Source organism: Daldinia childiae (assembly GCF_008694065.1).
Source record: "Daldinia childiae strain JS-1345 chromosome Unknown Scaffold5, whole genome shotgun sequence".
In the NCBI taxonomy this organism is placed as follows: Eukaryota; Fungi; Ascomycota; class Sordariomycetes; order Xylariales; family Hypoxylaceae; genus Daldinia; species Daldinia childiae.
In genome coordinates, this window is record NW_022984646.1 from 1,565,936 (window position 1) to 1,587,598 (window position 21,663).

The window sequence follows — 21,663 nt, forward strand, 5'->3', positions numbered from 1 at the left end:
ACAATGAATTCGAGCTGAGTTTTTAAACGTGACGCGGGTATATAAACTCCAAGCTTGCTATACAAAAGATAAGAATTATATAAAAAGGCGACAACTAGCTATCGCGAAATTTTTTTTTATCAGCAAAGTAGTAAAGAAGCATAACAACACGACACGAATGCTGATAGATCCCCTGAAAGCAGTACGCTTAGGTAATCATTAATAAGTTAGTGAAGATAGATTGTCTTGCCTACACGCCTGTTATATCTCTCTAGGAGGGGAACTATACTATTATAAAGCATGATTATCCCAAATTAAATTAAATTTCAACGTACTTTAAAAGCCTACAATTAACCACTAACCCTAACATATCCCCTACACGCCATTCAGCATCCTTACTACTACTACATATCATCCCTAAGACTGCCTAATAGTTTCTAAGTTACATATTCGCTAGCAGATAAAAGCGACGAACGGAATATCATCAAAATTTACTAGGTCACATAATATTGCCAGTAACACCATTTGTTAGGCCCTCTATCAATATGCTTCTACTTGCCTAGGCTACGCATCTATATGCTACCCACAAAGGCCAAACACGCCAAGCTGAATCCAGTGGTGATTTCTATACCTCTACTGTTCCCCTGCCTTTTCTTGTGGCATGAAGTCCCCTGTTAGATTAGTTGAAAATAGTAACGCCGCCTTCTCCTCTAGAGTAAGCCTGGGCGATCCTCTTCCCAACTGATTCGCCACTCCAATACGCACCAGTGGCTGTTCCCAGGGCTACAAAAGGTGACGTGTGTTCACCGGCCAGCCAGAGACCTCGGCTTGGAATGCCCTTTCTCATGGTTTCGATATCCGCATCACCTTCCTCGAGACCTACCTGAAAGTTGCTGTAACTGCCATTGCCTGCAAGGTGGTCGTTGAGCCACTCAGTTGCGTAGCAGCCTATCGGCTGGCAGTCCGGAGAGTTCTCGTCATAATACGGGAGACGTGAATAATACGGCTTGAACCAATCAATTAGGAACGCGTCCTGCTTCTCCTTTGAGGCAAGTTTTGCCAGCTCGCTGGTGATGAATTTTGACTGATCACCGTAGAAATAATAAAGAAGTGTTGGATGGGCCGCAGTGGGATCCAGAGAAGCCAATTCAACGAATTCTTGATTCCACTTGTGCGGATTCGACTCGGTCGCATAGTTTGGGGCAAGCATTTGGCAGAACCCTTGAACTTTACTATCCTTAGGCTGAGCGGAAACCCAGAATGCTTTCGGGAAGCTGATATAGGCCTGCACAAAAGTCAAAATCGGATAAATAAATTGTGTCTAAAATGAGGAATTACCTTCTCAAGACAGCCATATCCTATACTTTTGATAGCTTTGGCCAATCTTGACGGAAGAGCTGGCTCAAAGGCATCTGAATGCTGTTTTAGCCAGCCGAGTGGTGCAGTAAGAACGACTTCATCAAATTCCAGATTTTCCCCGTTCTCGGTGTGGACTTTTAACACTCCACCGTCGTCGTTGGTAGTCTGTATTTTATTGACGATCGTCTCGTATTTGATCTTTGCTCCTTCAACAGCCGGCTTTGCGACAAGCTGAAGAATCTTCTCATAGGTACCTGCGACGAACAGATTCTCTGCAACTTGTCAGTGCTTGCGAAACGCTGTAATAAAGTCATATTTCTTTTGTCAGCTCACCGCCATCTATACACTCTTCCAACCAGAAGAACTTCAAGCTCTGCGTGAAAATGTGGCTTCCCACAAATGCTCCCCACTGACCCGCAAGCTGATACACAATATTTCTCTTCTTTTCGAAGTTTGCATCGCTTTCTGGTATCCTTTTGGGGACCTCTCTCTGGAAGAAGTCCCAGAGGCTTTCATCAGGACTTATTGTGGCAGAATTCTTATTGCTATAGGCAAACGCATCTCCCACGGCATCCCACATAATCGTCGAGTAGACCATGGCGTCGGATAGAGGGACCTGTTTGCCATCCTCATCAAAGACGGAGCTTTTCTCTTCCCATTTTCCAACCACAGTCTTGGTTTCTTTGGCGAGGTCCAAGATGGGATTTTCATTACTACCATGGATCCAATTGGGTCCGGCATCCACTTTGTGTCCTGATGGCAAGGTTGACTGGTGTACACGACCCCCTAGTCGATTTCGGCCTTCGATCAAAGTTACTTCGAAGCCATGCTGGAGGAGGATATCAGTGCAACGTAGCCCAGCCAAACCCGCACCAATAACCGCGACATGAGGTTTGCGGCCGGCATTTCGCGCTCGACGCTATTAAACGTGTGAGTCTAGTGTCAGGCGATTAGGGAACACTCATCTGAGTACTAGCACTATGAGGAGACTGGGCCGCATCTAGCCAATTTGATACATAATTACCACCGATGGGTGCCTCGCTCACATGATAAACCCAAGAGCTTCACTAGGGTCGGATTATACCTCTCCTATCCTCTGCCCTAAGCTTGGTGTCTCCGAGACATCTTCGGTCATCTCCATGATGCTGTACTGGCGGCAGGACTTGAGGTCTCTCCAGACTCGTGAGAAGCTTCGTTGGGAAACGCTAGTGAAAGAAATCGAGTAAGCATCCATACTTATTTAGGTCTTGGTTTATTTGTTTGCTTGATAATCACTATAGAGTATCAAAGTAAAAAAAATAGGGTAAGTTAATATAGGTAAAGTGATTGAGTAAAGTCTACTATGAAAGGATAAAAAAGGGGTTGAAAGACGTGAGCGAGCACCAGTTAAGATATAGAAGAATGGGTCAGAAACATGAATGTAGTGGAGTTGTGGATAAAGTTATACAAGACAGGTAGGTACGTATATATGATAGCTGTATGTGAATCATGAATGATGAATGATCAAAAATCAAACAGTTTAGAAAGCGGGTGACTCCGACTAAAGCAAAGCTGAGGCTATTACTGGATGAGGATAACTAAGGTAGTAGGAAGGTGCCTGTGCCTCGCACGACTCGGCAATTGCCTAGCCTTTGATATCTTTGTATAAAATTATAAGGGTGGTACAGCGATAAAACTAAATAAACCTAGACTTGCTTGGCATAAGATAGGATAAAGTCTATAGGAGGGAAGGAGGGAATGAATGCAAAGATTATACCATGATTATCTAAGCCACTACCACTCAGTTTTGAGTTAGTAGACGCAATAGACGCAATAGATGCAATAGATGCAATAGATGCAATAGATGCTCAAGTATAGCTTAGCGCCGCATCCGTTGAGACCGTAATAACTAATTGCATATAAGTAGGACAATGTATTGCGGTCTAATGGTATCAGCCCAGATTATATCATATCATCGATTGGCACATGTTCTTAACGTAGTAGAATGCTAAGAATGCCACGCTGATAGACTGGTGTATCTGATTGGCTATATGATTCCCATCAAGGGTCCATTCAGGTTCCAACTTCACAGTTTCTCTGCCGCTGCCGGGACTGTCGGAAAAAAGGGACAGCAAAAAAAAGATGGGTAATGGAAGCTTGTAGGGTGGGGATGAAGGAGGTTACATACAGCCTTAGGATGTTATTCTCCTGTTGGAAAGAGATATGAAAATCTACATACCGTGATAGGATTGGAAGAGAAGTCTTAGTAGTTATCATCCAGTTGCTTGGTTAATATGGGACGAACGAAAAATGCTTAAAGCTCGTGATATTCTACAAGTTTGTAGATGTAAATGAGGGATGTAAGATTAATTAATTGCAAGCAAGCACATATAAGTTTAGGTTAATTCAAACTATTAGTCTTATGACATTACCTCATAGGTACCTAAATGAAGATAAGTATTTATCCCATATATGTAGTTGATAAAAGTAAGACCGGACTTATCGGAGTGTTAATAAGAGCCAATCGGAAGTTTTTTATTATCATAGGTCAGCTTTATTCGTTACATCAGCCAGTATTTCTACCAATGATAACCTTAACAGGTATGTACTTCACCTTATTAACAATCTTTCAATTTACAAACAATATCAGACAACTTCACTTCCACTGTGTCCAAAAATGTCAACCACACCACGCCACTCCGGAATATCAACTATACCAGAAGGCGAATGTACGGCTTTGGGTTGAGTGAATTCGTACAACGTCTCTATGCAATGTTCTCTGCCGTAACCGGAATGCTTCACACCACCAAACGGTGTGCCCACCACGTTCCTATGATAGTTGTTTACCCAAACCTATGAAGTGGTTAGTCTAAGGTCCTCACCGCTGTATATTTTAAGAATGCATCGCGCTATCCGCAACTTACCATTCCGGTTTCGACCGCGCGGACGTATCGATTCGCCTTCACCTGATCCTTGGTAAAGACGATAGCCGTTAGGCCGTACTCTACCGAGTTTGCGATGCGAACTGCATCGTCGAAAGTGTCGAATGGTGTAACGGTCACTATTTGACGCATATTAGTTAGCTAACTAGGAAACTCCTACCGAGCACCTGGTTGTGTATTAACTTACCAATGGCACCGAACATCTCCTCGTTGGCGATCCTCATATCCTCAGTTACATCTGCAAAGAGAGTCGCAGGGATGAAGAAGCCGTCTTTGCACTCAGGATCAGAAGGTAGCTCAGCCTGTGCGGCGATCCTAGCACCCTCTTTCACTCCGAGGGTGATATAATCTAACAGACGCTGCTGTGCGACCTTGGATATCTGCGGCCCAACGTGCGTTGTAGGATCGAGACCATTACCCATCTTGATCTTCTTCACACCGACGGCTAACTTCTCGACAAACTTGTCGTAGATACCACGCTGCACAAGAATGCGCGAGCTGGCAGTGCATGCCTCGCCCTTATTAAAGAAGGCTCCTTCAAGCGCCGTGCGTACAGCAGCATCAAAATCTGCGTCCTCGAAAATTGTCATCGCGTTCTTACCCCCTAGCTCAAGCGCTACTGGCGTGATGGAATCAGCAGCAGTTCGTGCTACCGCTGCTCCAGCGGCCGTCGACCCTGTGAAGGTAACCCTTTTAACAAGTGGGTGCGCCACTAAGGCCTGCGGGATTCTCGGGCCCGAACCCTGGTACGGCTAGCAGTACATCTTTCGGCAAGATAGGCTCTAGGATCTCAACGATTCGAAGCACCGTCAAGCGCCTGCTCGCCTGGCTTTAGGATAAACGTATTGCCCGCCGCAAGCGCAGGAGCCGGCTTGCTGCCTGCGAAGATGGGCGGCCAATTGAAAGGCAGAATGCCAACGCACACGCCGAATGGCTCATGGATTACGGTTGTATATAGGGGGCCCCTATCGTAGAAGGCGGAAGGCAACTTGTCTGCCAAGCTCCCGAAGAATCGGAACGCTCGTACGAGTACGCCGCAGTCGAATAGCTTGGCATCTAGGAATGGCTTCCCATTCTCCATGCATATTATAGTGGAGAGTTCGTCGAGATGCTTCTCGAGCTCGTCGGCACAGCGGAGGAGATATACCGACCGCTGGGCGTGAGTTAAGGGCCGCCAGCGCTTTTCGTAAGCTACCTGCGAGGCGCGCACGGCTGCGTCGATGGTGGCAGGGTCCCCGCCTTGGACTGTGGTGAGTATCTTGCCTGTGGCAGGATTCGTAACCGTAAAGCGCCTGCTTGGATCATTGCTCGAGTAGCGGTATACAGAAAGCTCAGGAAATTTTAGTGTCGCCATTGTCTTAGTGCCTTAGTATCTCGGTGTCTAAAGGTGCTTTCAATGTAATCAATGTAGTTGTAGATGTAATATAATCTTTCTCTTTGTACGTCGAGTATATACACGACGACTTTCATACTGCCTCTTCCATCCGATGAAATATGTTACATATTGAACATCTTCCGCGTCTCGCGTGTTGTAATCTCCGCCCCCTTGCTGTAAAAGAGCTGCGTGCCTCTCTTTAGAGAATTTGGGTCCCTGGAGTTAGTGGGAATATTATTCGGCCTCATCGAGCTGTTTCGTCACTTCGAACTCTTGTCTGCGGCGGGTTTAACTACGATACGTCTATCTAAAGCCGAGCACGGCTATATTCGCATCAACCAAACCAACACACCGGACTTAATGGCCACTTATAGTCGATAATATAGCGAAATGTCGCCTGTTCAGAATGAGCCGATAGAGGTTCGGCTTCTGCTATCTCCTGAGGTGCGAACTTGACACGGTTAAGTATTCGATTAACTATGGAGAATCTGATTGGTTTAAGTGGAGAGAGGGGTCTTTCTTATAGAGTTGAGTCTTCCACCTATAATTTGCTCTAGTTGACAGCTTTTAAGATATTACATAGGAGGAAATATATTAGGTATAAGTAAAAGGGAAATGAGAAGCTAGGGTAAGAATGCTCACCTAGTTTAATAGCTTTAATTTTCGAGCATATATAAAAGTTCCCCCTAAACCCAGTTATGAGTTACCTTTTCCTTCTCTACCTAACTACTAGGAATATAGCAAAGTTTACATGATATAGCCAAGTCTCTAAATACAAGTCCTACACTCTCTTTATCTATGGTTACTAATCGCATCGCTACTATTCGCACGCAATGAACCGAAGTCCCTAGTTCCCCCTCAAACAAACTTCGTTATCGCTTCAGGCACATGCAACACCTATGTCCTTATCAGAGGCTACCCGCGGTCCAGCAGCTGTAAACGGTAGGGACGCGGCCCAAATGACCAATCAGAAGCGATTAAATCTGTATTACGAGGAATACGCTTATGCACCCCATGTTCCTCACCTGAGTCCGAGCCGAGGCATCGCTTTCCCCGGATCCACCGCGCCGTTCCCCAGTTGACGTCAAAACAAGGGAGAAAGAGCCCTTCTTTTTCCTTTTTTTTCAAAATGCCAATTCATTCTTGTTGAGGTTGTATTCTCCCTTCCTTCGTAAAAACGACATTTCTATATACACCGCGACCATGTCCAAGACATTCACCAAAGATGAGGTGGCTAAGCACAACACCGAAGACTCGGTGTGGTTCGTGATCGACAGCAAAGTCTACGACGTATCCGACTTCATCGACGCCCACCCCGGCGGCGAGTCCGTTCTCCGACAGGTTGCTGGCCAAGACGCCACCGTTGCCTTTTACAACCTACATCGTCATGAGGTCCTCACCAAATACGAAGACCTATGTATTGGCACCATCCAGGGCGAGAAGCCCCAAGTCGTTACACCCAAGCCCGGCGACATTAGCACCGTCCCCTACGCCGAGCCCCTATGGCTCACGCCCCAATTAAGAGCCCGTATTACAACGAGAGCCACACCGCCTACGCAAGGCTATGCGTATCTTCAATGACACTTACATCACCCCCGAGGCTCAGGCCCGCGAGGCCGACGGCAAGTACATCAGCCAGGAGCTAGTCGACCGCATGGCGGAGAAGGGCATCCTGCACATGCGACTAGGGCCGGGGAAGCACCTGCAAGGCGTAAACCTGATGGACGGGGCAGTCAAGGGCGAAGAATTCGACTACTTCCACGACCTCATCATGTCGCAAGAAGGCGTGCGATCCAACGCGCGCGGGTTCCAAGACGGACAGCTAGCCGGCATGGTCATCGGGCTCCCCTGCATCATGAACTTCATGCGAGACGCGCCGCGGCGCAAGGCTATCATGGACGAGGTGCTCAGCGGCAAGAAGTACATGTGCCTCGCCATCACCGAAGCCTTCGCCGGGTCCGACGTCGCCGGCCTCCGCACCACCGCCACCAAGACCCCCCGGCAAGCACTACATCGTCAACGGCACCAAGAAGTGGATCACCAACGGTGTTTTCTGCGACTACTTCTCGTCGGCGTCAAGACCGACAAGGGCCTGAGCGTCCTTCTGATCGAGCGCGGCGACGGCGTCGAGACCAAGCCTATCAAGACTTCGTATTCGCCTGCTGCCGGCACTGCCTATATCACCTTCGACAACGTCAAGGTTCCTGCCGAGAACCTCCTCGGCGAGGAGAACAAGGGTATCTACGTTATCCTCAGCAACTTCAACCACGAGCGATGGACCATGGCCTGTGAGTTCACCCCTTAAATCCTGCCGTCCCCAACTGTACTATACTAACAAGTCCCATCTAGGCGCCGGAATCCGAATGTGCAGAACCATCGTAGAGGAATGTCTCAAGTGGTCGCACCAGCGCATCGTCTTCGGCAAGCGACTAATCGAGCAACCCGTGATCCGACAAAAGCTCGCCAAGATGATTGCGCTCATCGAGTCGAACCGTACGTACTCTCCCCTCTCTCCCTCTCACATCTCACATCTCACCTCACTAACCCCGTTCCAGAGGCCTGGCTCGAAACTATTACCTACCAAATGTGCAACATGCCCTACAAGCAGCAATCGCAGCACCTCGGCGGCCCCATCGGCCTGCTAAAGATGAGCATCACCCGCGCCGCGCACGAGATCGCCGACGAGTCCGTCCAGATCTTCGGTGGTCGTGGTCTGACCCAATCCGGCATGGGTCGCGTCGTCGAGATGTTCCACCGCACCTATAAGTTCGACGCTATTCTAGGTGGCGCCGAGGAGGTCCTTGCTGACCTAGGTGTTCGCCAAGCTATGCGCCAAATGCCCAATGCCAAATTATAGGCTAACGAGCATATGTGGATTTGTTCGGGAGATCTAAGTTCTGATTCCGTGTCATTGGACATCGGCATCCTACAATTGTATATATAATTACCTAGCTGGGCACACAGGTGATATTACTGTGGAAAAGACATGGGACAGTGCTGTAGCATAAGCCGCGGCGTTAGGGTAAATTTAAATTAGTGAATATAATTTTCAAGACAATTAGGATATTATCTCACTGGCCTCAGAATACATTAATTATTATGGTAGTATGGCGAGGCACTAGACTACATATATACCTATGTTCTGATTTTACATACAAGGGATCTAAGAATGTGCTTCATATTCTTTCCTATACTGCGTTAGTTACTTCACCTAGGTGAAGGATAAGTCCTCGAGTATAACAATGTCTCCCAAGAAAGGTCCAAAGAGGTCCTTAACCCCGACCAAAACGCCATTATGAATATCGTCCTTAAGCACACCCGGCTCGATAATTGGAAAAGTAAAATGCCCCTTCTATCCCAGTAGACACTTTAGCCATTTCCAGCAATAAATTCAAAACCCGCCCCTACACAATTAAATCATTTCTACTCTAACGCTTTCAAGGCTGAAAGCCCTGAGTCAGCATCTGGTGTGTTAAGATCTGGCGGTTCATGAGTGGTTGACGACGACGTCCGCCATACGGCCTCGGAAGCTGAAGCTGGGTAGGATGATGATGAGTCTGGCTATTGTTATTACTATTGGCGCCGTAAGGGTTTGTTTGATTAATATCTTTAGTCGTGCTGCCAAATGCAGGATCGTTGAAGTAACGAGCTGGGTCGCCCACAGTGGTACGTGGTTGGTTGTGGCGCTTGGTAGTGCCACATTCCTCACAGACAACCCAGACAACTCTTTCGGATGGGCTACACCCGTGTCGAATGGTTGTCCTGGTCGTTTTGTTGGTATTAGAGGTGTCCTCGCTTTTACGTGACGACTGCGACGACACTGATGGAGCTGTTGTATGTTGCCTTTCACTAGTGACTGATGCAGCTAATGTATCAACAGGAGACCACCGTTTGCTTGGACGATTTCCGCCCTCATTTCGGGGGTTTCGAGGTGGAGTAGGTGGTTGGGGAGGAATTGAGATACTCGGTTTTGGCTCATTATTATTATTATCTTCTAATGGTTCGTGTTCTGAATGACCCTGCCTTCCGATACGGATAAATGGTACCAGGACGAGAGAAATTCCCGCAAATGCCGTGGTGGCCATGAAAGTATTGGTATATGCCAGTTCCGGGTAGGCATCCTGCCATTCTCCATCATACGACGACCATATTGCAGTGGTAACTCCCATGCCAAGAGGAACTCCGAGGCGGCTTGTCGTTTGGAGTAGAGAAGCACCAATAGAGTGGTGTTTTAATGGAAGAGACGATAAGATATAAAGCTGTAATGCTGTTAGATATTACGCCTAGTAGATTTGGGACCGCACACGGGGCTACTCACCGACCCAACATTCATGATCCAATCCATTCCAACAGTACTTAACATGACTGACGGAAATATCCAGGTCAAGTAATTACTCCCCTGTCGTAAAAATATGAGAAGTACATTGCTGATAACGAGTGAAGTGGCGGCTATTGCCAATAACACTGTCCCGGGAACTTTATGCATAATCAGGCCAACGAGAGGACTGAGTACCAAGCCCACAAGAGCCTGAGGTACCAACCGTACAGCAACCTCGAATGGCTTTAGACCTCCGAGATCTTGCATGAATAAAGAAACCCAAAACAGCTGAGAGTAGAAAGACATAGCCGCAGCCAAAGTGCAGATGATCACCTTGACACCACATTAGTAATGTCTTATAACTACCTCTAGATTCAAGTTGACTTTACCAAAGTTACCGTCAAGTTTTCCCAAATTGACGGGGGTATCATAGGTGTTTTGGTAACATTTTCCCAAAGGAGGAAACATCCAAGAGACAGTACACCCAAAGTTAGAAGTAGGATAACTGTCGGCGTCTTCCATGGCTCCGGGCCTTGCGGGCCAATGGACAACGCGATGGTGAAAAGGAGAAGACCTGTGACAAGAGTAGTAAATAGCCCTAGCCAGTCGAATTGTAAGAGCTTGGACTTCTCTTTAGGGGCTTCGATCGACAAGATAGGAAAAGCTTCCGGCTCAGCAATGATACGAACCTCGGTTTCCTTTTCGGTTTCGGGTTCCGAGACATTCGGGACGAATACGCAAGCAAGACCCGAGACTACCGCATACAAAGCAGCCAAAGCTATGAACGGGGCTTTCCAATTAATTTCAAGAGCTAAGGCGCCGGAGCCGAGACCACCGATGATCGTCGCAGCAGGTGTGCCCATCAAGAAAGAGGAAAATACGATATTCTTGCGGCGAGATGGCGTTGGGTAGACAAGGCTTAATATGCCAACGGCAATAGGAACGTTTGCCGCACAAGCGATACCAGTCAAGCCAGATATGATATCAAGCACAACCCCTGTTCGCGAGAAGGATGTACACGAAACAAGCAGACAAAACACCACCAAGCTGAGTATTAGAAGAGTCTTCCGGGGTAAAATAGGGCAAGTATCGGCAATGTAGCCGAATGGAAGCAAGAACGCGCCCGTTGTTAAACTGCGAGCTAGTAAGTCAAATGCCGCAAGAAATATTGGCTAGGGATTGAAATACCCCGAACTTGCCGTAGCCCACGCGATCTGAGCAGGTGTCATTTGCAGGGCTCCGGATATAGGACCTGCTACAACGACGACAGACCGTTGGAGGAAGACGGGTGTAGCTGCAGCAAAGGCGACAAGGGCAACAAACACGCATTCGTGGACGGCATTCTTGAGACATTCAGGCCGACTTCCCGCCGGTAAAGGGGTCTGAGCTTCTTTGCTGTCATCATCTAGACAGATCTCGTGTAGGTCATCGGGGATGCAGCCTGGGATTCGGGATCAAACCCCCAGGAGTGTTTTTCGAGAGACATTTCCAATAGTTTCAGGGGGTATAACCAACAAAAAGGTCAGCGAGAGCAAGAAATTTAACCAAAGAGAGTGGCAACGAAAGAAAACGCTTAAAACGAAAGAATTGAGGTTGGGTGATTGTACAGGGGAGTATGAAGTTAGAGTGTCATTAATAGAAGACATCTTCAAGAAATCGTATGAGAATAGATGTTTGCAGGTAAGACATCGAAGCTTGGGTATGACTTCCGCCCTCGATAAACTTCAAGAGAGGTAAGGTAATCTCACCTTTCTCTCTTTCCGTGAATACTTTGGTAAGCGAGGGTGGGATAAGATATGGCTAGTTATAAAGCAGCTTCCCTAGTTACAGCCGCTTCCTATAGTTTCGCAATCTTATCCTAGAAAGATCGAGGGGATGTTATTGTGTGACGTATGACATTAACAGACTTTCGCTTCCCATAGAAATATTCCTAGACTTAGAAAGACAGGTATCTACCTAAGTTATATGTTGATCTAAATTCCTTGGATCAGTGAACCTTCCACTCGCATACTTCAGCAAGAAAAAAAAAAACCCCTCTTTTCGATAATTCGTCCGATTCAAAAACCACAAGGAATCAAAAATGGTTCTATTCACTCTTTTGAGTATCGTTACAGCTTCAGCTTTTGGCGTTGCGCTTGCGAGACCACCTGTCAGATTCCCGAGGTCGCCATTCCCTAATATCACAGCCGCCTTCGCGGCCGGTATTGAGTGCTTTCCGTTCGAAGATCCGCATTGCTGCGTTGATAGGGCAGTCTGCGAGTGCATTAACGGTATGTTTCGAAGCTACTATGAAGTTGACTTCTTAACTAACGTCAGAAGGGACATTCTTCGGCGTGAATGTGATACAAACCAATGAAAGCTCTTCGCTCTGCTTGCCTCCGGGAAATGTAACTTATGGACAGGATATGGGAAACATCCCCGGGTTCTGCTGCTAGACAGGGGTAAGCTCTAGCATGATTCGAGGAATAAGAATAAGGGGTGTTGTAATGTGAGGATGACATTCTCGTGAAGGGATCAATAAATGTTACTCGCCATCCTATATTAAGACCTCTAGTCTTCTTGGAATCACTGTTCTTTAGTTATTCAAAATACCACATTTAAGTCCCCCTTTACGATAACACTATAAGAGGTCTCAAAGACAACACCGTGAACTATAAACGCCGAAAAACAGTGTTTACACGAAGGTCCTTAGAATACTGCCTGTATATGAGTAACTTAAACTGCATACACGTATAATATATGTACTATACATAGAGATCCCGGTTTCGACCGTCTAACGAACTTCGATACTAGAGAGCGTAACGTCGCCTTTCCTGCGCAGGGCAACAAAATACATCTCAGGTGATTCCTACGTAACCTGTTAGCATTGAGAGCAAGAACATCTTAGCCTTAGAGAACATACACTTCTCGACGAATCCGGCTTCTCGCGATGGACCTTGTCGAACATTTTCCTGAGCTTCTTCTCCAGCTCCTTGTCTTCAGAACCTTGGTAGAATTTACATACGAAATGGCCGCCGGACTTGAGCGTATCGCTTGCGAATTGTAGAGCTGCGTGGCAGAGGTCCTAGGGATCTCGGTGAATATTCGCTCACGAAAGGCCCGTGATATCTGACGCGGGGAAGAATCTAAACTCACCATGCTACCTGCGTGGTCTCGGAAGCGCATACCACTCGTGTTCATCATCCTGTACGCGTGGGTTAACGTGTTGATCGAAAATCCAGTGGTTTGTGTCCAAGGTTCTGACATGTCGCTTAGAACTACCTATTAATTGCAGTCAGTCTTAAGGATTCAAATGCACGGAAGTGAGTACGCTTCGAGCAAACGGAGCAATGCGTACATCAACAAGTCTCTCGCCATCCTCGGAGGATAGCTCGTGGTCCGATTCGAATGATTCGGCACGCTCGACATCGATATAGCTCGGTCTATCTATAAAAACACCTTCCTCCTCGAAGTCTTCCTCGTCGGGATCGCATGGTCTCGCCTGATGTGCATACTCGACGAGATAGTCCTTTACAAGCTGTTGAATACTTGGAGACAGAAAATCGCCTTGTATGGTTGACACGTATTTAGGCGGCTGCGCTGGGATGATATCGATTCCAATCACACGCCCCTTTGGCTTTGTGCGTTCCACGGCGACCTGGACCGAATGAGCAACGAATAGTAGTATAAAATTTCATTGCTTTCATACCTGAGACCAGCTACCTGGTGCATATCCCTATTTTATTTAGTATCATAAGCTACCGGGTACCAAACTGAGTATAGGTACTTACTAAGTCGATTACTGTCTGTCCTCTTTTGAACAACTTATATTTTGAGTCCATCTGAGGACACTCATGTGAGTTTTGTTCAATACACCTTGATAGTTGAGTCCCGAACTCACACTAAGTAGTTTGAACGCAGCACGGCCCCTATAAGCCTGAACTTGGGCTTGTCGTCGGTAATGGTCCTTCCCCTGTCGCTGTAACCATCTTGAGTTTGACGAGGACCATCGTATACACTTAGACACGGATTGCGCAAGGAGACTTGACACCCCAGAAGATCGAATAGCTACGGCTGCTAGGAGCCTTCCATTGCGAGGCGTCGCTATTCTTGCCAACGCCTGCATTAACGCTATAGGTTTCAGGGAACAGCGATAGTGCGCTATCCCATGTCTGGTTGGCGACGATAATTAATTCGTACGTCAGGGATGACCTCGAAGGATCGATGCTGGTGCTAGGATATAACAGTGTCAATTTGGTATTTAGAAAATTCGCGATCTATGGTATTCAATTATACGAAAACGAATACGCGTATACGTGTTGATGTGACATCAGTTACCTAGTTAACAGATGTATTCTTTTAACAGATATAAGCTTCTTTTTATTGATATTGAATAATAGAACGAGCTGAAAGCAGATATTTTAACCCTTCATTATATATAAAGCTCTACGAATTCTACTTAGAGGTAGGTATCTTAGGTAATCATATATAATCTAAGTTACCTGATTTGAATTATATATATCTGAGGAAAATGAATACATGGACATTCGTAGATTAACCCGCGGCTTTCAGCTCGCTATCCCGAAATCTCCAATGGTGAGAACCACTAACATTTCAGCTTACAAAAAAAAACCGGACACTGGACAATAAGAAGGATTCCGAAAAGGACCCGAACTCCTATACATATATAGCAGGGTTGTCCACAAATATATGCAGTTGGCTGTCCGTCGTCTACTTCTAGGTAATACCGAGGTTTCAAACTTCGGACTTCCTGGATACCTCATATATAATTGCAAGCCTACATCCATCAGGTAGCCTTTTATGATACTGTTCCCGTATCTCGTGTCTCTAGCATAACCTCATCATGGTGCGAACAAAACAGCCTCCCCGCGGGCCCTCTAAGCCCGTCGTCCCTAAAACCCAGCGTCCGCTCAACGGGCTCTTCGTGCTCGCCTTCGCGGGCCTATTCGCCCTATCTACGTGGCTGATGCGCGTGGAGACCGTCGTAAAGGGCGTACCTGTAGACTTCCACGTCGTCCTAGAGGAGGGCCGTTTCGGCAATGGCATCCCCGTCGAGACTAGCTACACGGGCATCAAGGCTGTCGACGAGATCGCCAAGTTCCTCGTCATTGCGTTCCTCGAGGGCACCGCGGGCTGGGATGTCGGTGTGCATGCCCAGCAGGCGTATTTTGCTAGAATGGTTTGCCGTCGTGTGTGTCTGGGGTGTGGAAGCTAGTCGTAGACGGAATGCTTGGAAGGCTGTTAGCTTGTGAGTTGTTACCTATGGCTTTTTTTTTCTTTTCTTTTTTTTTTTATTGATATATTAGACTTTACTAACGGAGAGGCCGGGATTAGTATTGGGTTTACTGCGTTTCTATACCAGCTAATTGGCGCCGCCGTAATCGCGCCCCTGTACTACTTAGCATACGTGGTGGCGTCTCGGAAGGATGGATACTACTTCCAGGGCCGAGAGTTATCCACTGGCCATGCGGCGTCGCTGCTCCCGGCTCTTATCATTGGATACCTTATCCCAACGATCGCAATGTGCTACCCATGGGGCGACGTCAAGACGGCGCAGTACCTGACGGCATTCTGGCAGCCCGCCCCTATTTTCGCCAGCGTGCTAGTCTCGATTTTCTCTTTCCTGGTACCTTCATCGCCAACCTCGGTCGCCAAGAATGGTGATGTTAAGCACCTCAAGCGGGTATACCTGATCACCGGGCTTGTAACGACAGTTGCGCACGTTGGCACACTTTACGCCTGTCTCACATCGGACGATCCGAGGCTTTCGCTTAGCTATGTGTTCCTGCCGAATAGAGCTACCTGGAAAGACAGCATGGGCTTGGGACTGCACTACATCTTTCAGGTCGACTTCTTCGGTGCATTCGGTTCCACGCTGTTCTGGTGTTGGCTAGCCGTTTACGATGTTCTGCGGATGACTTGGGAAACCTACTGCGATAGACTTAATTAAGACAGTACTAAGTATTGTATTTGTTACGGTTGTAGCTGGCCCGGGTACTGCTATTGTGTCAGTTTGGAACTGGAGGGAGGATAGACTCGTCATGATCGAGAGCGGCATTCAGGGAACTTGGAAGAAGCCAAAGGCCGCGTAGATATGGGGTTATATCCATTGACGTCTTCTGAAAAATATATCGACCATGATGTCGGATTTGTAAATCAAGTAGCTTCCTAATTCTACGATTTATGTCGCTATATGTAATCGAGTTTTACGAAAATTGATGTCACTATTCTCAATATAATGTTTCTCGCGGAGAAATGCAGAATATCTATTCTTAGAACAGGTATGTTCATATTGACCTAATGATGCAACCGTAAACCTATCCCTATAACCGTTCCCAAACACCAAGCCATGATGCTAACAATTTATAACGCCGGCAAATGCAGACTTGATTCCTTCCCGTTGTTAGTTTGAAATTCCGTTACCCTAAACCTGGGGTCCGTATGTTATGCCAGGAAACTAGCACCGACACCTCTACGATCCCTCTTCAGAGGTGAGAATGAGGTTGCACTGGCAAATGCACTTTTCTGCACACCGAGAACTGCCTTGTTTAGTGCCCTCTTTCCACCCAGCTGGACTTTACTCGGCTTCCTAGCCAGTGGTGCTTCTCCCTCCTCTTCATCAAATAACGTCTTGGTTGAGCCCAGGACCTTGCGCTTCTTCTTCTTCGGTAGATCGCCATTCATGCTGGATGACGTGCTCTCGTCCTGCGGGAAGCTAAAATTGAACTTAGCAGTTGTTGTCTTCTCTGCAGGCTCTACGGCATCGCGCTGGTTCTCTTGAACCTTCTCATTAGGTTCCTCCACTACTTTCTCAAGACTGCTCTTGGTCTTGACAGACCTCTTTGAAATAGGCTGTGCATTTTTCTTTGCGGATGGGGCTTCACCGAGAACCTTTTTAGGTCTACCACGAGACTTAGCACTTGGTTTTGGCTTCTCGCTTTCAGTAGGAGCTGGAGAGGTCGTCTCCTCCCGAGTTTCCTCTGCCGCTGCACCTTCAGATGCTACTGTCGTAGGTTCGGCAGCCTCAGGTTCAGTTGAGGCGGCAACTGAAGCATTTGGCGTTCCTTCGTCAGTTTTAGGAGTATCTTCGATGATACTCTTGGTACGGTTTAAGAAGGGAGTGATGGAGAACATTGACTTCTCGCCTACAAGACTTGGCTCTATGCCTCGCTTCTTGAGTGCGCGTCGTCCTTTTGTGGTATCATCAGCTCCTGGTGTTTGAATTTCAATCTGGGTGAAGTCATCCGCAGCCATGTCCTGGGCTTTCCTTTTACGGAAAGCCTGTGGTCGCCCGTTGACTTTGGTGGTGTCGTCTGAGGTTATAGGAACAGGGCGTGATTGTTGTGCCTTTCGTAGGTCCGCTTGGCATTGCTTGAGTTGTTCCTGAGTCTCGCGTAGTTTCGTCTTGAATTTTTCAACCTTCTTTTCCAGCTGGTCGCTTCGCGCACTAGCTTCGGACACTAATTCCTGACTCTCTCGGCGAATCCTGGCGCTCTCCTTCCGTTGAGACTCGAGATTTGCCTCAAGTTCCTCAACTCGGGAACGTAATTCATCCTCTACATCGCTCTTTGAGTTGTTCTTCTGTGTCTTTTTTGCCGCATGTTTAGTAGCCTGCAGCTCTTCTTCTAGCCTTTCCCGATCATCTTTCTCTTGCCTTAGTTGTTTCTGGACTTCCTGAAGTTTCTTTCGAAGGTCTGCTTCCAGCTCTCGAGTACTGTCCTGTTCCTGCAAGGAAATTTGATGTGTCCGTTTTTCTTGCTCAAGCTGATCTTCAAGCCGCTCGCGCTCCGCCTTCTCAGCAGTTAATTTTTTCTCTGTTTCGCGTAGCCTTTGGCGGAGCTCATCCTCAACCCGGTCGTTGCTTTCGCGTTTCTGCATTACTCTCTTGGTCGCCTTCTTTTCATTTGCAAGTTCAACCTCAAGAGTAGTAACTTGTCGCTCCAACGTCAACTTTTCAGCCAGCGTTGCTTGCTGGTGATTTACTTGTGATCGGAGGTGTTCAATCTCGGGTTTTAAAACAGCTAACTCGCGACTTAGAGATAATTTCTCAGCGAGCACATTGGCGGAATCTTGTGTTGCATTATTCATTGCTTGAAGTTCGGCCTACAGAGCAAGATTAGTACTGGATCAATTTATTATTGGAATTCGTGTATTTCTTTACCTTCAAGTTTAAGTACTCTCGTTCTTGTTTCCGTAATTGCTTTTCCTGCGAGCGAATTACGTCCATTTTAGCTTCAATCTGAGCACTTAGATCATTGCATTGGGCCGAGAGTTTGGTGTTTGCATCGTTGTTATGGGCTATTTGATCACGCAATGTTGTGTTTTCGTCCCGTAGCATTAGTATTCTGACCCTCAACCGACGGACATCCTCGTCTTTGACTAAGAGTTCGGCATTGCCATTGTTTATTTGGTGCTTTAACTCAAGGTCGTGAAGTTGTTCTCGCTCCTAATTGAAGTAATTAAAGTTAGCAACAATTAGAACCAAAGTAGGATAATTAATAGAGTCAAAGACCGAGATATATTCGAAATTAGGGTGTTAGAATACCTTGTCAGCGTCCATGTTTACTTTGCCTCGCGGCCCATTGTAGCTTTGGTGAGTCTACCCATTCAAGTAGACGCGTTTTGGACTTTAAAGAAAATCAAATTTGAAGAAAGGATTAAGTCAATGTCCTAGCAAGATCTAATCATTAATATCCTGGAGGATATATGTAGCATTGATGAGGGGGGGGTTCTATCTTGAATACAAAAGAGGAGGTGAGGTGACAGCACTACGTAGTGGAGGAGCAGAGGAGCAACGAACGTGTTTGGTAGGCAACCTGGAAAGTTTCGGAAGTCAACAAAGTGCTGAAATAGGTTTAGTGTATGGGTCTACATCGGCCCGGATGAATTATTGACAGCCCGTCTAATCATGTACATAGGTACGTAATAAAGCAATATTGAGCTTCAACGATGCAGCTTCTGTTTTACATACACAGCCCCTGCATTTGATTACCTAACTCATCCTTATCGATTCGCATTTGTTAGATGGAACAGAGTGTATGTACATCAGGTACGTATCTTAGTAGCTTCAAACTCCAATTGAGGACACCTTTTTGAACTCCAAAGCTGTTAGCGACTTAGCGCATCTGATAACGTCGCCATTATTCTCTATCGTTAAGTGTCTGTGAGCACGACATTCTCAAAATCAGACCCTCTCTCCTTTATGAGGTCTTCTTCAGAATATCGTCAACATGCGCTGGCTATCTCTCCTCCTCTCGATCACCCTTCCTTTCGGGTCGCTTGCTGCCAAGCAATCATCCTCAGCCGATCGATTCAGTGATTTTCATGCTAAAGCTCAAGCTTCCTCCCCATTGAAGCTTGCTGACTCGTCCTACAAAAAGCTCACATCGGTTCCGCGGGACTATTCGGTTGCCGTACTTTTGACTGCTTTAGATGCACGCTTTGGTTGTCAGCTCTGCACAGACTTCCAACCTGAATGGGAGGTGTTAGCAAAGAGTTGGGCTAAGGGTGATAAAGATGGCGAATCTCGTCTGATTTTCGGTACTCTTGATTTCTCTAACGGAAGGGATACTTTTATATCTGTATGTGACCTTGCAACGACCATATATAGTTTCGGAGGCTAATCATTACACAAATATAGCTTGGCCTTCAATCAGCACCTGTGCTTCTCTTTTTCCAGCCTACGACTGGTCCACATGCTGTCCCTACTGTCGAAGCTATTCGCTACGATTTCACTGGGTAGGTAACTTCGCTAATATATGACGACTTCATTCTAAGATATTTATAGACCTCAAACTGCCGAGAAAGTTCATGAATGGCTTGCCCGCCATCTCCCCGATCGCCCTCACCCCGGTGAGCCGGCCAATTAATTACATTGGGTGGATTGTAACAATCGTCAGTAGCCTAGGCGTTATTGGCGTTGTTTTCAAGGCTTGGCCGTATATATTACCCGTTATTCAAAATCGAAACGTCTGGGCGGGCCTAAGCTTGATTGGCATTCTTATGTTCACCAGTGGTCACATGTTCAACCAGATTCGAAAAGTACCATACGTCGCCGGCGATGGACGTGGTGGCATCAACTACTTCGCTGCTGGATTCCAAAGCCAATTTGGACTCGAGACACAAATCGTCGCTTTCATATGTAAGTATTGCGGAGTATGTTGACTTGGCATTGCGGTCGACTTGCTAACGTAACCAGATGGTGTATTGTCTTTTGCTACAATCTCCTTAGCTGTCAAAGCACCGAGAACTCGAGACCCGAAGATCCAGCAACTTATGGTTATTGTCTGGGGTGTTATTCTGGTCCTTATGTACAGCTTCCTGCTCTCTGTCTTTCGGGTTAAGAATGGCGGTTACCCCATCAAGCTTCCACCATTCATGTAAAGGTCCACGCAACAATACCTACGAAGAATGAACAAGGATTGTCTGGCAGAAAAGGATATGAACATTACCATACATTATGAATCTGCCCGCCTAGTGTGTGTAAATTATGGGATTCGATAGGGAATCATCAAAAGTTAAAGGTTCTGAACAGAAATGAAACGAATGAATACCTAACCAACGTTTATACGATCACTGTGCTACGTTTCAAACTAAAATATCAGACAATTTCGTAACCACTACGCATTCTAAATTGATGGGAGTGTGCTCGTTAAATAATTAGAACTCGTAGATTCCTCAACTTAAATTGGAATGGGGTGGCTTGAGCTACTTAATTGCCAAGAGAACCCTTAAGGCTCAGCTTTATTCAGCTTATCTTCAATGTTAGGTACCTAGCTATCAAAGCAATTAGTCAAGTATATACACATAGCTGTTATTGTTATAGCTCATTCCTATATTAAAATAAAATACACAAATTTTGTATACCTATTTTTAAATATTTTATGGAATTATAGTTGGACAATGAATAATTCGGTATCTATTGTGTAAGTCATTGATGCCTACATCCTAGTTAAAACGAGGCGAAACAGACGATACAGGCACGGTACAAATGACGAATTTATTTAGGACATGTATTAGAATATTGAAGACGGGGTCAGCTGCCTAATACACCCCCACATCCATTAGATAGCATTCTAGTAAGTCACATTGCAGCTGGGGGATATCAGGGGGCCATTGATACGTCGTGATTTAGCGCAATGGTGCTGTTATCGTGGTAATCGATAGTGAAATTGATTAGAGGTATACTGAATAAAGCGGATCAAATGACACACTCTGCTGCGTGCTGCACCTCATCCTTGAAAGTGACTTGAAATAAGTCTATTACCTTACCTAAGGTAGTAGTACATGTACATACCTGCCTGGTAGTAGACCTACTGCCCCTAGTACCTACCTCTGCTACATTAGGTCCACTACCTAACACATGCACCTTATGTCAGTGCTGCTAGTACATACACCCATCCCCCTTCCCCATCAACTTTCACTCTACATCCCAGACTCAAACCAGATTAACAGTCACATCCTCAGCATATCTTTTTAGCTGCATCGTCGTTAGGACATGCTTCTCGAGAGTCATCTTCATCCTAATACATACAACACCTTCATCCTTCTATCTAAGCATATTCCTATCTAATGGTTACTGGACCACGCCGTCAGTGCCCGCCAACGATGAACTACCACCCCGCATCCCAAGTCGTGGGATATCGTGATACTCCATTTCAACACCCCCACACGCGATCTACGCGTCGGTGAAGGCCTCATCGGCCTCATCT

The 21,663-nt window shown here is 46.5% G+C and overlaps 7 protein-coding genes across 10 annotated transcripts; 3 read left to right on the forward strand and 4 right to left on the reverse strand.

The window, feature by feature from the left end:
- Nucleotides 1–658: 658 nt before the first annotated feature.
- On the reverse strand, nt 659–2,572 carry GL218_05555 (Protein FLOWERING LOCUS D; the record flags this gene model as incomplete). Its single annotated transcript, XM_033582221.1, has 4 exons — nt 659–1,264; nt 1,318–1,610; nt 1,672–2,257; nt 2,423–2,572. The coding sequence occupies 4 exons, from the start codon at nt 2,570–2,572 to the stop codon at nt 659–661; spliced, it is 1,635 nt and encodes a 544-aa protein (XP_033434757.1).
- Nucleotides 2,573–3,963: 1,391 nt separating this feature from the next.
- GL218_05556 (Aldehyde dehydrogenase) lies at nt 3,964–5,613 on the reverse strand (the record flags this gene model as incomplete). Its single annotated transcript, XM_033582222.1, has 4 exons — nt 3,964–4,170; nt 4,242–4,378; nt 4,447–4,935; nt 5,055–5,613. The coding sequence occupies 4 exons, from the start codon at nt 5,611–5,613 to the stop codon at nt 3,964–3,966; spliced, it is 1,392 nt and encodes a 463-aa protein (XP_033434760.1).
- Nucleotides 5,614–6,837: 1,224 nt separating this feature from the next.
- GL218_05557 (Very long-chain specific acyl-CoA dehydrogenase, mitochondrial) lies at nt 6,838–8,491 on the forward strand (the record flags this gene model as incomplete). The annotated part of the gene is made up of 4 exons (XM_033582223.1): nt 6,838–7,083; nt 7,160–7,922; nt 7,984–8,127; nt 8,190–8,491. The coding sequence occupies 4 exons, from the start codon at nt 6,838–6,840 to the stop codon at nt 8,489–8,491; spliced, it is 1,455 nt and encodes a 484-aa protein (XP_033434759.1).
- A 580-nt stretch (nt 8,492–9,071) lies between these two features.
- GL218_05558 (rRNA methyltransferase 2, mitochondrial) lies at nt 9,072–14,057 on the reverse strand (the record flags this gene model as incomplete). 3 transcript variants are annotated; one of them, XM_033582226.1, is made up of 11 exons in its annotated part: nt 9,072–9,893; nt 9,953–10,285; nt 10,351–11,086; nt 11,141–11,393; nt 12,743–12,800; nt 12,855–13,016; nt 13,088–13,213; nt 13,290–13,589; nt 13,641–13,667; nt 13,723–13,773; nt 13,833–14,057. In XM_033582226.1, 11 exons carry the CDS (start codon nt 14,055–14,057, stop codon nt 9,072–9,074), a joined length of 3,093 nt encoding a protein of 1,030 aa, XP_033434756.1. The 3 variants fall into 3 exon arrangements, with proteins under 3 accessions (XP_033434756.1, XP_033434754.1, XP_033434755.1); XM_033582225.1 differs by lacking the exons at nt 13,641–13,667; nt 13,723–13,773; XM_033582224.1 differs by lacking the exons at nt 9,072–9,893; nt 9,953–10,285 and having other exon boundaries at nt 10,327–11,086.
- A 738-nt stretch (nt 14,058–14,795) lies between these two features.
- On the forward strand, nt 14,796–15,902 carry GL218_05559 (uncharacterized protein; the record flags this gene model as incomplete). Its single annotated transcript, XM_033582227.1, has 2 exons — nt 14,796–15,131; nt 15,315–15,902. 2 exons carry the CDS (start codon nt 14,796–14,798, stop codon nt 15,900–15,902), a joined length of 924 nt encoding a protein of 307 aa, XP_033434753.1.
- A 494-nt stretch (nt 15,903–16,396) lies between these two features.
- Nucleotides 16,397–18,512, reverse strand: GL218_05560 (putative rossmann-fold nad (+)-binding protein; the record flags this gene model as incomplete). 2 transcript variants are annotated; one of them, XM_033582229.1, is made up of 3 exons in its annotated part: nt 16,397–18,055; nt 18,114–18,398; nt 18,498–18,512. In XM_033582229.1, the coding sequence occupies 3 exons, from the start codon at nt 18,510–18,512 to the stop codon at nt 16,397–16,399; spliced, it is 1,959 nt and encodes a 652-aa protein (XP_033434356.1). The 2 variants fall into 2 exon arrangements, with proteins under 2 accessions (XP_033434356.1, XP_033434355.1); XM_033582228.1 differs by lacking the exons at nt 18,114–18,398; nt 18,498–18,512 and having other exon boundaries at nt 16,397–18,040.
- Nucleotides 18,513–19,182: 670 nt separating this feature from the next.
- GL218_05561 (Dolichyl-diphosphooligosaccharide-protein glycosyltransferase subunit 3) lies at nt 19,183–20,335 on the forward strand (the record flags this gene model as incomplete). The annotated part of the gene is made up of 5 exons (XM_033582230.1): nt 19,183–19,533; nt 19,593–19,690; nt 19,740–19,804; nt 19,860–20,093; nt 20,151–20,335. The coding sequence occupies 5 exons, from the start codon at nt 19,183–19,185 to the stop codon at nt 20,333–20,335; spliced, it is 933 nt and encodes a 310-aa protein (XP_033434357.1).
- Between the last annotated feature and the right edge of the window lie 1,328 nt (nt 20,336–21,663).